At 39.5% G+C, this 13,705-nt stretch overlaps 1 protein-coding gene across 2 annotated transcripts in view; it reads right to left on the bottom strand.

The window, feature by feature from the left end:
• Fgd6 (FYVE, RhoGEF and PH domain containing 6) overlaps positions 1 to 13,705 on the bottom strand; it is a 98,381-nt gene that overhangs the window by 10,238 nt on the left and 74,438 nt on the right. For both annotated transcript variants that reach the window (XM_048358118.1, XM_048358128.1), the window contains 8 exons: positions 12,054 to 12,112; positions 11,900 to 11,971; positions 10,608 to 10,676; positions 9,834 to 9,917; positions 8,784 to 8,863; positions 3,425 to 3,527; positions 2,673 to 2,819; positions 1,215 to 1,317 (listed from right to left, as the gene is read on the bottom strand). In XM_048358118.1, coding sequence (XP_048214075.1) covers positions 1,215 to 1,317; positions 2,673 to 2,819; positions 3,425 to 3,527; positions 8,784 to 8,863; positions 9,834 to 9,917; positions 10,608 to 10,676; positions 11,900 to 11,971; positions 12,054 to 12,112 — 717 coding nt within the window. The remainder of the gene's footprint in view (positions 1 to 1,214; positions 1,318 to 2,672; positions 2,820 to 3,424; positions 3,528 to 8,783; positions 8,864 to 9,833; positions 9,918 to 10,607; positions 10,677 to 11,899; positions 11,972 to 12,053; positions 12,113 to 13,705) is intronic.

The following is a 13,705-nucleotide window of genomic DNA, read 5'->3' as shown; positions in this document are numbered from 1 at the left end:
AGAAATGTACTAACTGCCTTATGTATGAAACTACCCCTCTGTATATCACTTTGACAACAAATAAATTTAAACTAAAGAACACAAACTATAATAAACTATTAATCTACAAATACATGGATTCCAAATAACATCAACTAGTTTGACATGTTTTATTTGCTAATGAAGAGCTATGTTTTCATGAACATAAGGGATAATCTTTATAAAATTTAAGTTTCAGAAAGTTAGAGATCTCTTCCCAAAGCATAAATCTGAGAAGTCATTCTAGTTGCATTTACTTGTAGGCAAATAATGCTTGCTAACAATGAGTAAGCAAATATGAAGCATATTTTTATTTCATTCAAAAATCTGCACCAGTAAGTATATAATAAAATCTTACTAAAGTAATCCAAGCAACTAGGATTAGGCCAACAAAGTACTACCTTGTAAGCTGGGCACTGGTGGCTCACACATGTAATCCTAGCTACTCAGGAGCCTGAGATCTGAGGATCTCTGTTCAAAGCCAGCCATGCAGGAAAGTCCATGAGACATTGATCTCTAATTAACCACCATAAAACCATAAGTGGTGGTATGTCTCAAAGTGGTAGAGCTCAAAGATGGTGCCTAGGCCCTGAGTTCAAGCCCCACAACCAACAAAAACAAAAAGTAGTACTGGGCTGGGAATGTGGCTTAGTGGTAGAGTACTTGCCTAGCATGCATGAAAGCCCTGGGTTCAATTTATTAGTACCACGTAAACAGAAAAAGCCAGAAGTAGGGCTGTGGTCAAGTGGTAGAGTGCTAACAGGGCTGTGCTCAGGCTCTGAGTTCAAGCCCCAGGACTGGCAAAAAAAAAAAAAAAAAAAGTAGTACTACCTTGTATGTCTCCATACAGAATTATTTTGCAGATAGATAAAAATCACTTAATTAATTAGCATAATGTCAGAAATAAGATACTGCAGAATAACTTATGAGTTAACATTCCTTTTTACCAGTTCAAGCATTTCATTCTGTAACTGCATTTCTACAATTAGTTTCTCAGCAAAACCTTTTCACTGAATAAAAACAAACTTCGATCCAACTTCTCCTAGAATTACCACAAATCATAAACTAAGAAAGCTTAATACTAATTTTGAAACAAATTTCAATAGTTCCTCCTAACATACCAAAGATGATTCAGAAGGTTGTTTGAAAGTACTTGGGAAGAAAAGGATTTTTATTAAATCTTTATTTACCCTTACCTAATTTCTGCAGTTCTTGGAAACAATGTTCACATACTCTTGCTAGTTGATTTTTCAGGTAATCCAAACCATACTTATATGATGAACAAGCCTGACATACAATCTGAAAACACATTGCAATTATTTCATTTAAAATGACATAATCTTTCCTTTCCAAACCACAAAGTTGACAGTTGCCCAGTTTCCAAAATAGTCTCACAGTCATTGAATCACAATCTCATATAGTTCAGGTATGTAGTGAAATATATAGAGTACTACAGCTGCATGATAAAAAGACCACAGATAATTATTAAGTGCTTACTACATGAGATAATGTTAATATATGAATAGTGGGAATGTGGCTTAGTGGTGGAGTGCTTGCCTAGCATGCATGAAGCCTTGGGTTTGATTCCTCAGCACCACATAAACAGAAAAAGCCAGAAGTGGTGCTGTGGCTCAGGTGGTGGAATGTTAGCCTTGAGCAAAAAGAAGCCAGGGACAGTACTCAGGCCCTGAGGCCCAAGCCCCAGGACTGGAAAAAAAAAAAAAACCCAACCCAAACCAACCAACCAACCAACCAACAAAAAAACAACAACAAAAAAACCCCACAAAAATATGAATAGTACTTAGATAGTGTTAATATACGAACAGTGCTTAGCATGGAATAAGTTCTGTTAGCTGTATTGACCACCACCACCATCATCATCATCATAACCATGACTGTTAGAATGACCATTTCTCTGCTCATCTACCAAGTTTCTACTCTATATAAATTCTACCTCTAAAAAGATCTTTGTTTAATCTTTAGGGCAACTGTCATTGTCACTATGCTCATTCTCCAAATAAAGTCATAAAAGTGTGGATTGGAATGTTCCCCAGAAGTCCAGATATTGAAGATTAGGTCCTCAGCTTGGTAGTAGGGGGAACTAGTGGAAACTTCAGGGAGTAAGAGCCTACTGGGAGATTCTATGTGGTTGAGGGCATGCCATTTTAAAGGACTGTGGGCACCTCTCTTCCTCTCTTCCTCTTTTACTGAATTCTTATCCATGAAGTGGATGACTTTTCCTGCCAGATGTTCCCATCAGTATGTGCCACCACAGACATTTGCAATAGGGCCAGTCAGTCACGGACTGAAACCTCCAAAACTATGAGGCAAAGCAAAACTTTTCACTTTATAACTTGATTTATCTCAGGCATTTGTAATATTAACAAAAAGCCTAACACCAATATGAACACTGAATGGCCTTGCTACCAGATACTTAGTATCTAGATAAAGTCCATTTAAGCAAGTAGTTGTAAATGTGTCTACTGCATAATAAAGAACCTCTGGAGAAGGAGGAGGGAAGTTCCCTAACAAGATTCACTGTTTCCCTATGCCTAAACATTTAGACACTATATCTATGTTTTCTGCTGTCACTATGTTTTTTCCCCCCTATATATGTAGAAGTCACCACAGGAATGAGTATTTTCCCCTCTGACCTTTCCACAGGCTCGGCAGTGGTGGCGTCTCCAGGTCAGAGTGAATTCACTTGTACAGATCATGCACATTGTAGCTCTGGTATCAGGAATCCAAATGGGAGCCTTAGATCCAAGGGGACTAGCTTCCTCTTTATTTTCTGAGTCTGCCTACAGAAGAAGAATGACTTCTGATTACCTCTGTGCACACAGCCTGCTACAGAATCAAGCCTCTAGTTGCTGGTAGCATCTTATAGTGCTGATGGTATCATTAAGGATGTGGAAAGAAATGTGGGTTATTATATTTTTTGTCTTCTGGGTATATTAAGATGAGCTATAATAAAAAAAATCCTCTACTGCAAAATTAAGTGAAAAAAGATGCTTGTGGTGGTGGGATGACAGCTGATTAGCTGCTTCCTCAAACTACTCTGAATTTTGTAAATTTCCTTCAGGAGTGGCTGGAATATACTTGGTGGGAGCCACATGCTTAGCATGAGAAGGCCCTAGGTTCAATACCCAGCACCACACACAGGTAAATATATAAACATGTAAATCTGAGTATACTACATTATGCTATCATAGATTTAAACAGTTAGGCATTAATAGATGGAAAAAACCCTTAGCTCTGAAATTAGACAGACATATGCCTCTACTCCTCTGAAAGATGTTGCTTTTCTAAACCCCTCTGAAATGGCTGTTTTTTTGGGGGGGTGGGGAGGGAGGAGGGACAGACTATTTGAAATGCACCAGGAAAAGAAAGAAGGAAAAGACAATACCTCATCAAGACTCTTAGTGGGACAGAAGGTGATTTTTTTCTTGGCATATTCTTCTATTGACCTGGAAATTGCCTCAAGCCATTCATCCCTTTCTGTAGCAGAACTGTTGGGGGCAAAAGAAGGTTCCATCAACCAGATGTCCGCTTTGACTCTTTGCCCTTTTCTTACTTCTTTCCCTTCTGCCATGGCAACCAGTCCTACAACCCTCCAACGCTGCTGGCAAAAGCAGCAACTTGGAGGCTTATTTAAACAGGAACATTTTAGCAAATATGATGCCTGTTTTCTTCTGCAAAGTACTGCTTTACAATAAATAGCTCATGAAGTCTCTTAATTTGAGAAGCACTTTGGTTAATCAGGCATATTAGTACAATTAATAATTATAGAACTAGAGTTTCCTAAGACATAATCCTAGTATTTAAAAACACTTAAAGAATCATTTTCAAATACTAACTTGGTTTACTTATATTACTAAGTCTAGTAATACTAGACTATTAAATACTGCAAAAATTATCTAGAGCAGTGTGGTGATGTGCACCTGTAGTTCCAGCACTTGAGTTGGAAGCCAGTTTAGGCTACAAAGAGACATGTCTTAAACAAATACCACCACCACCAACAAAAACACAAGACAATTAGGTGAAAGGAAAGAAAAATATATATATGGCAGTATAAGGTCTTGTACTTGCTGGGAAAATATTCTACCACTTTAGCCACATCTTCAGTCCAGGGAAAATATTCTTAATATAAGACAGACGCTGGGCTGGGAATGTGGCTTAGTGGTAGAATGTTTGTGTTTACCTAGCATGCATGAAGCCCTGGGTTCGATTCCTAAGTACCACATAAATAGAAAAGGCCAGAAGTAGTGCTGTGGCTTGCATGGTTGAGCACTTGCCTTGAGCACTACTTCTGAGAGGCTTAGGGACAGTGCTTAGGCCCTGAGTTCAAGCCCAGAACCGCCCCCCCACCCAAAAAAAAAGACAGATGCTGAAGGAGTAGTTAGTGATGGGAGTTTCCTGGGCTGGTCTCTTCTATTACCTATTTAGCCCACCAAGATTTTGGTTCCTACTGCTACTTCATCAGGGTTGTCTTTACCTTAGCTCGCATAGGAACGGGCCAAAAAAAGTGAATTCCTGTCCAGAAAAAGGTTATGTTCTGCATTATTACAACCACACCTATTCTCCAAAACTCTGTAGTAATTCCTATTCATCACTATTGTCAGGACATTCATACAACCATTTAAAACTTTGTTTTAGCTGGGCACTGGTGGCTCATGCCTGTAATCTTAGCTACTCAGGAGGCTTAAATCTGAGGCTGGCAGTTCAGAGCTACCCCAGGCAGGAAAGTCTGTGAAACACTTATCTCCAATTAACTGCCAGAAAACCAGAAGTGGTGCCATGGCTCAAAGTGGCACAGTGCTAGCCTTGGGCAAAAGAGCTCAGGGACAGCATGCAGGCTCTGAGTTCAAGCCTCACAGCCAAAAAATTAATCAAACAACAACAACAACAAAAAACAACAAAGCTGGAGCTGGGGATATAGCCTAGTGGCAAGAGTGCCTGCCTCGGATACACGAGGCCCTAGGTTCGATTCCCCAGCACCACATATACAGAAAACGGCCAGAAGCGGCGCTGTGGCTCAAGTGGCAGAGTGCTAGCCTTGAGCGGGAAGAAGCCAGGGACAGTGCTCAGGCCCTGAGTCCAAGGCCCAGGACTGGCCAAAAAAAAAAAAAAAAAAAAACAACAACAAAGCCAACTTTGTTTTACATATTCAAAATGTAGAGGTACATTTTACATAATATAAATATACACACACGAAGGAGGAGGAGGAAGGAAGAAGAAAAAGAAGGAGGAGGAGAAGGAGAAGAAAGAAAGAAGAAAGGAGAAGAAAGAAGAAGAAAGAAGAGTGATTTTAATTATTGCAAACTCCATACTACTCAGAAGGCGATCCAGAGGATCATTGTTCAAGGTCAACCTGAATATAAAGTCTCTGAAGACAGGCTTTTTGGTAGTTAATTGGAAATAAGAATCTCATGGACTTTCCTGCTTGACCTGGCTTTGAACCACGATCCTCAGATCAGCTTCCTAAGTAGCTAGGATTACATGCATGAGAAGGACAGGGGACAATATAGCTCCTTGTCTCACAGGCACACACATACAAAACAAACTGAAAACCTAACACATTTCTCAATTTTTCATTATGGAAAACAAAACAAGAAACAACCTCTTTCTCTCTAAGACAAACAAAACCTGTCTCACTTTTCTATTCTAGCACTACTGCCAAAGCTAGTGATATTTACATTATAACCTTCAGCAACAGTAGTCACTACTTCTCAAATGGTCATCTTCATAGCTACCTAATGGAATATACATTGGACCTCACCCCCCCCGCCACACACATGCACAACCTCTACTACAACATCAACATCAGCCAAAATTGCCATGCACACATGGAAAAATGGGGATTAGCAATGTCAGATAACTGGATGTATAGACAACAGGCTTCAGACCCAAGTGTGGCTAAGCACTGAGCCGTTCACCACCAGGCCACTGCCAGCTGGTTCATGTTATCTGAAGGACTACACTGTTAGAACACACACTGCTTCCAGACAAACATTCATGAAATATTACCAGCTCTCCCTCCCTCCTTGACTTTTTACTGGAAGAAGTTACAGAAAGCAGAGAGGCAGATGGCTAATTTGAGAATTACTGTTGGATTTTTCTGGAGCCCTGGGAGCATTTGGAATGTGATTCAACTGTGCAAATCATGTCACATTTGCTGTTCTTTCATTTAATCATTCCTGGCTTGCTCTCATGTGGGGTTCTGCCAAGATAATGTTTACCAGCTCTTGATAACACATTTCTCACAGACCACACACATTTGCCCACAGCATCTAATGGAGACATACTAGGTCTCTGCTGGTAACATGATCATCAGAAGAATCAAATTGGCATCTTTCTTGGATTGAAAAACAGGTCAACTTTTCTTTATGGAATGTATACATTATCAGAGGGCAAATCTGTGTCAACTAATACCATTTTCCCATTGATTGGAATGGATTTACAAGGGAAAATATTCCAATGAGGAGGTAACCTGATGTGGTAAGCCTTGTCACATCTCTACTTTTGCTAACTGTGGGGATGCTTTAAAGACATCACTTTTACTCATCTGAGTAACATTTTTTGTAAGATTACTAAGGACCTGGAATTGAGTTAGGAACTGGACACACAAAACACACTTCGCTTGTAAGGGCTCACATCTAATTGAGGCAATGATGTAACAAATGCAAGGTAGATGGCTCCTAGCTCTAGTCATCTCCAAACTCATGACACCTACACATATACCAGAAGCCCTGGCTGCGATCAGACATCCAGATCCTTGCACACACTGCTCCAGTGGTTCCATGTATACATTCCTCACATTCAGTACGAACATCTGAAACTCAGTCCCAGGTTTCTCTCTCATCACAGTGAATAGTACCACCAGCCCATACACTGTATAAGCTGGAGACTCATGTTGAACAACCCTTCTCCCATCCTCTATATTCAATTAATCACATTCTTAAACTATATTCCCACACAGCAGCAAGAGATTCTGATCACATCATTTTTTTGTTGTTGTTTAAAATGTTCCATGCCTTCCTATGGCTTTAAAGCTGAAGACCAAAATCTGCAAGGTAGTTCTGTGTATTCTGTCTCACCTGTCCTGTGCTTATCTTAGTTCAGATCCCCTTTCATACCCTCTGGCCTTCCAGTTCTTTGAGTATATTATGTCCATTCAACCTCAAGTCCTTTGTACTCATCATTTCTAATGGACTTAGAGGCTCTTCCTTTCTTCTTTACTTAGCTTTCTAGCACCAACCTACTTACTGTTTCATTAAAAGTCAGTATACCCAGAAGGCATTTAGGGTCCATCTCTGACTTTTCACTTCCAAAACCTAAGATCAAGTCTTTGTTTTATAGCCCGCACAGCAGTGATACTTCTTTGTACTACTTCATCATAATAGTATTCAACTATGGTAATATTGCTAAGTATGTGTCTTCCCTAATGGAATGCAAGTTCAGTGAAGGAAAGACTATATCCCAATGTCTCGGAAAGAAAGTCCATTTTACTTACTGAATGAAAGTTGAATATTGCTGTTCTTGGAATAGGGAGGCCCAAGAAGAGGTGAGAAAGACACCCTGTCTTTCAATGAAGTAGTCAGAATGCACACAACATTTATTAAGTTTACTCTCGTATACAGGATGTTCACAGGGCCCCAAAAGAACTCAACATTAATATAAATGATCATTTACACAGACCATTGTAACAAGAATAGTAACAATGAAAAAGCTTACAATATTGATTTAATGAAATGTGACACAGACACAAAGTGAACACATATTAGAAAAATGACGCTACAGTTAATAGGGTTGCCATGGACCTCAAACTAGATATATATTATGGTAACATGTTTTGTCACTTCCGATTCTGGTTTGAGGTAATATGGATCACAAATAACAAAGGATCATATTTTTCTTTTTAGAAAAGGACTCATTCACTATGTAGCCCCAGCTGTCCTGGAACTTGTTCTGAACCTCAGACTTTCTTCAAACTTGTGATCTTCTGGCCTCGGCCTCCTTAGTGCTGGGGTTAGAGTTATGCATTACCATTTCCAACTCTAACAGTGGATTTAAAAAGAAAAATCTTTGATTTTATACTAGCTTTGCTAGCTGTATTTCTCAAATAGAGCAGCTCAAGTTTTTTGTAACTAGGTTTCCTTATGAAATTATATCTACCTCATAGGTTTGTTATGATCTTAGATGATAGATGAGACTTCCTAGTTAACTGTAAAGCACTAATTATTTTTAAGCAAATTATTTTTCACTGTAAAAGACTTCCAACATTCACTTAAAAAGTTATCCAACTGGGCACCAGTGCTCATGCCTCTAATTCTAGCTACTCAGAAGGCTGCGATCTGAGGATTGCGGTTTGAAGCCAGCCCGGAAAAGTCCCTGTGAGACGTTTATCTCCAATTAAGCACCCAAAACCCAGCAGTGGAGCTGTGGCTCACGGTGGTAGAGCACTAGCCTTGAGCAAAAACAGCTCATGGACAGTGCCCAGGCCCTGCAACCACAACGAACAACAAAAAGTTATCCAAAGAACACTCTTCAGCATTCTTATTTTTCTGTTTTTAGAATAGTGAATCTATTCTCAGTCATCTATCTCCTTCAATGGACAGTCAAAAGTAACCTCTGTAAAGGAAGTTTTAGGAGAGAAAGGAAAGACATGGAAAGCCTAGTAGTCAACCTAAAAATTGCTAGAAATATCTGACCCTGTTATACTGGCAAAAATTCATCTAAATGATTTCTTTTTTAAAAAAATTTACCTGGCTGAGAGGATAAAGGAACGTTCAACACTTTCAATCTTTAATTCATTCTGATATCCTTCTTGAGTGGGTTTTCTGACCTGGAAGAAACCACAATCATTTGAGCAAACTCATCCCATTGCACATTCTCGCTTGGAACTATAACTGAAGTTGCCTGGTGCTCTGGCTGTTGATACATGCCACCAACCTCCCTCCCAGTATTCTCTGCCATCGACATCTATGTTCCAGAAGAACTTAAATATTCACATGCAGGTTCAGAATGCCCTGTCCCATGGCCACCTATGATCTACACTCTGAAGCACACTGCCTCATCCTCCAAAAAGACATCCTTGATTCTCCCTTTCTCCTAGCTGTCTGTATGTCAAAAGCTACACACTATTTTCTCCATCACAGCTATCAAAACCTGCATGTTTTTATTTTCTGAATTCTTTAAAACCTTTTTTGGGAGGGCCAAGTAGTTTATATACATAATACTAACACTTGAGAGGTAGATTGGCAGGTCTGGCAACAAGGGGAGTATCTGGGCTATAGAGCAAAAACTTGTTTCAAAAGAACAAAACATTTTTGAGATGGAGTTCCAGGCTTACGCTCCAGACCTCAAATGATATCCCTATGTTAGTCTCCTGAGGAGCTAGAATTACAGTGAGCACCACCATCCCCAGCTCTGAACTACTAAAAACATTAACTGTGATATTTATTACTTTCAACTTTATAGGTATTATGGATAGTGTATTTATTTTCCCAATTTATTTAGAAGTCTCAGGGTACAGAAGTCTCAGGTAGAGACAAACAGAATCATGCTTCAATTCATTCTCATAGTTTCCACCCAAAACTATTAGTATGTTTTGTTTATTGTCATTCTCAGTATATATGCTTTGAAATAAGTAACCCATAAGTAAAAAAGGACATGAATGAGTAAATGAGCACATGAACAGTAGCACAGAGAAAGAAAAGTTAGGGACTTAAGAAAAATGTTATCCTAGGGAATCTTTTCTGAATATAAAAATGTTTGAGTAAGAACAAAAATCAGATTCTAACAGGTATACAGACCTTCATTCCAGCCAACGATAGCATGTTGTTCAGTTTATATATCCCAGATTGCATGGGTGTTGTATACAACAGGGCATCATTAAACTAAAAAGAGAAACATAAATGGCAAATCAAAGAAACTAATTTCAGCTACAAAGATAGTGATAAGGGCTAGGGATATGGCCTAGTGGCAAGAGTGCCTGCCTCATACACATGAGGCCCTGGGTTCGATTCCCCAGCACCACATATACAGAAAATGGACAGAAGACAGAAGACGCGCTGTGGCTCAAGTGGCAGAGTGCTAGCCTTGAGCGGGAAGAAGCCAGGGACAGTGCTCAGGCCCTGAGTCCAAGGCCCAGACTGGCCAAAAAAAAAAAAAAAAAAAATAGATAGTGATAAGACACTGCTTAAGAAAATACTTATATTATGTTTATATGTCCTAGAACTACCTAGAATGCTCTATTAGAACACTATTAAAGTGCAATTTCTAGAAAATATGCTTTTTTTCAAATTCTGTAACACAATGGTTTCTTATTACTAAATCCCACTGAGGTTATTATAATCTGCCTAAGTAATTAACTATAACCAACTTTTTCAAGTTAGAAATGAAAAAATCTGAAGGTAATTTTCTGACTAAGAATCAGAACACACTTTCTATTTGAAATGTAAATAAATACAGCTAGTCAAAGATGCCACAGAACTGATATGTGGAGTCACTAAGCTCATCTGTCATATATGAATGTCACCTTCCATTAAGCAATGGCAGAAGATCTCCCACAACATATGACGTCTTACCAGGAAAAACATTCGGGGCTGCATGACTTTCCGAGACAGTTTCATCAGAATTCCTTCTTTGAGAAAAACCTGAGTTGTGCAAGCAAATACCTGTTAGTTCCACCATCATAACAACAGCTATAATGTACATATAATTTTATTTCCAACATCCTTGTCCCACAAGTTGTTTGCTTTTTTTTTTCAGGAGGAGGTAGGCAAATATACTTTGTGAATTTTTATAGTCATGGTTTCTTTTAAAACCCTGTAACTACTCTAGAAATTGAACAAAAAGAAAGATTTAAAAGGCCAGAAAATACAAATTTGAGAAAGAAGCAACAACACAAACAAGCAAAACTTTGTTGTTTAATATTGGCCCTAGGATACTAAGTGGACTGACACACTGACCGTGTGTGTGTGTGTGTGTGTGTGTGTGTGTGTGTGTGGCATGTGCACACAAGCACTTTAGGGCTTGAACTAAGGGCCTAGGTGCTGTCTCTGAATTCTTTTGTGCTCTACCACTTGAGCCACAGCTCCACGTCTGGTTTTCTGGTGGTTAGTTGGAGATAAATTTCAGACTTTTCCTGCCTGGGCTGGCTTTGAACCGCAATCCTCAGATCTCAGCCTCCTGAGTAGCTAGAACTGTAGGCATGAGTCACCAGCATTGGGTCCAAGTATTTTTTTTTTTTTTTTTTTGGCCAGTCCTGGGCCTTGGACTCAGGGCCTGAGCACTGTCCCTGGCTTCTTCCCGCTCAAGGCTAGCACTCCGCCACTTGAGCCACAGCGCCGCTTCTGGCCGTTTTCTGTATATGTGGTGCTGGGGAATCGAACCTAGGGCCTCGTGTATCCGAGGCAGGCACTCTTGCCACTAGGCTATATCCCCAGCCCGGAGTCCAAGTATTTTTGATCCTGACATTTGCATTTTGTTATTTTTCTTGAATTGGTTCCCTAGGCAACTTCTGTGCTCTCCAAGGAGCATCAAAACACCAATTTTCTACTGATCCCTGTCCCAGTCCTCTTTTACATTAATGATTTTAATGAAACTATCTCCAAAGCTGCATGCAGCTGGTATTACACAATAAAAGGATCCATTAAATCATTTCATTAGGGTCCCTGGCCTTTCTCCTAATTGAACTGGACTTCTTACTGCAACAATTTTCATCATGAATGTTTTGAATAGTTACAGCAATCCACATTAAGTAAACAAAAGAGTAACAACAATCAGTAACTTGCTTTCTTAACTGAAAGAAAAAGTAGCTACAGATAATACCTAACTGCAAAATGACAAATTTACAAAGGTAGCCTCTCAAACTTACACGTCCAGGCTGTACTATTTCATGGTGTCCATTTAAGCTGTACTGAATTTGCATAAGCTTCTGAAAGTTGTCCTATGGAAAAACAATACAGAGCATATGAAGGCCCGGTCTCCAGGCTCAAGAGTGTACCATACTCTGATATCAATATACTTACTCCTTGCTTCATGGTGTCGTTAGCATGGTTAGCCACCTCTATAACAACAGCAAGAGCATCTGCAATATAGAAGAATAGTAGAGCACTTAGTTTTGCCATTGAAACAAATAGTATGCAACGTCAAAGAGGTCCAAATAGTAAGAGTGATAGAAACCAAACTCTCATGGAGCTTGGTTGATTATGAGTAGGCAGAATTATTAATGATAAAGTGTAGTGAGGGAATTAACAACAACAATAAGAATCAGGGTAAAATCAATGCAGATGAGCAAAACTGAGCCACAGAGGTATGTGTCAAGAAAAAAGAGAGAAATATAAGTCTCTGAGTGCCATTCCCAGTACAAGCCTGCCACCCCTAGTACTGCCCTGCCTATTCCCCCCCAGCCAGAAAAAATGAGAAAAATGCCACATATCAGCACACTAGACATTAACAAGGACATCACTTGTAAGGTGAGTTACTTAAGCTTTATGGGAGAATCTGGCTATTTGCATTAGTCCCTTGCCTTCTACGAAGTGTTTTTGAATGCTCCAATTCCATCATCTTTGTGACTAGAAATAAAGGAAAAGTACTGGAATTTCAGGTGTACCTCAACATGCCTGGCAAAATATGCCTTTTATCTGCTTCTGCAATGGAAATGCTTTCAATTTAAGGCAGTAGTGCTCCCCTAGAGACGTAAAGACATAAACAAAAACAACTTGTGGTAGTTACAGTGAGTGGAACGTTCACTAGTCTTGGTTAGGTAGCAAGCATGGCTGTTTACCCTGCATTATTCAGAAACCCACACAAAGATGATTATATAGTACAACATGACAGAGGCATTCTCACCCAAATGAACCAGAAAAAAAAAAAGGGAGCAGGGGAATAGCCCTCCCAGGGCTTCATGCAAGTGGCATCATCAACAAAAAGATTACTAAAAATATATATATACATATATATTTTTTTTGAACTGGTGCTGGGGCTAGAACTCAGAGTCTGGGCACTGTCCCTTAGCTTTTTCATTCAAGGCTGGTACTCTGCCACTTCACCCATACCTCCACTTCTGGCTTTGGGTGGTTAGCTGGAGCTAAGAGTCTCACAGACTTTCTTGCCTGGGCTGGCTTCAGATCTCAAGTTACTCAGTAGCTAGAATTACAGGTGTAAGCCACTGACATTTGGCTAATAAAAACTCTTAAAAGAGTCTTTTGGTTTAGCTATCAAAATCTGCCAAGAGATTCTCTTTCTAGCACCAAGATTGAAGGGTTTTTCTTATTTTTGTTTATATGCAATGTATGTATGTATTATTTGTATGTGCGTACCAAACTTGAGCTTAGGGCCTCATCCTCTAGTTCAGCTTTCTTATTCATCGGTGGTACTCCACCACTTAAGCTACATTTCCAGTTCAGTATTTTGCTGGTTAATTGAAGACAGAGTCTCACAGACTTTTCTGCCTTGGTTGGCTTTGAACTGTAGTCTTCTAAGTCTCAGTCTCTGAGTAGTTAGGGTTACAGACATAAACCACCATGGTAGTTTCTGTATTCTTTACCATGTATTATTATATTATCTTTTTTTTTTTAAGTGGCTGGGATCAAACTCAGGACCTCAGACCCATGCTGAGTTAGTACTCCTCCCTTCCTGTTACTGTTGCAAAAGGAAGGCACTATTTCCTGTGTATAGA

Source organism: Perognathus longimembris, chromosome 1 (genome assembly GCF_023159225.1).
Source record: "Perognathus longimembris pacificus isolate PPM17 chromosome 1, ASM2315922v1, whole genome shotgun sequence".
Lineage (NCBI taxonomy): Eukaryota > Metazoa > Chordata > Mammalia > Rodentia > Heteromyidae > Perognathus > Perognathus longimembris.
The sequence above is the reverse complement of the archived record's forward strand: the minus strand, read 5'-3'. Positions and strand labels throughout refer to the sequence as shown.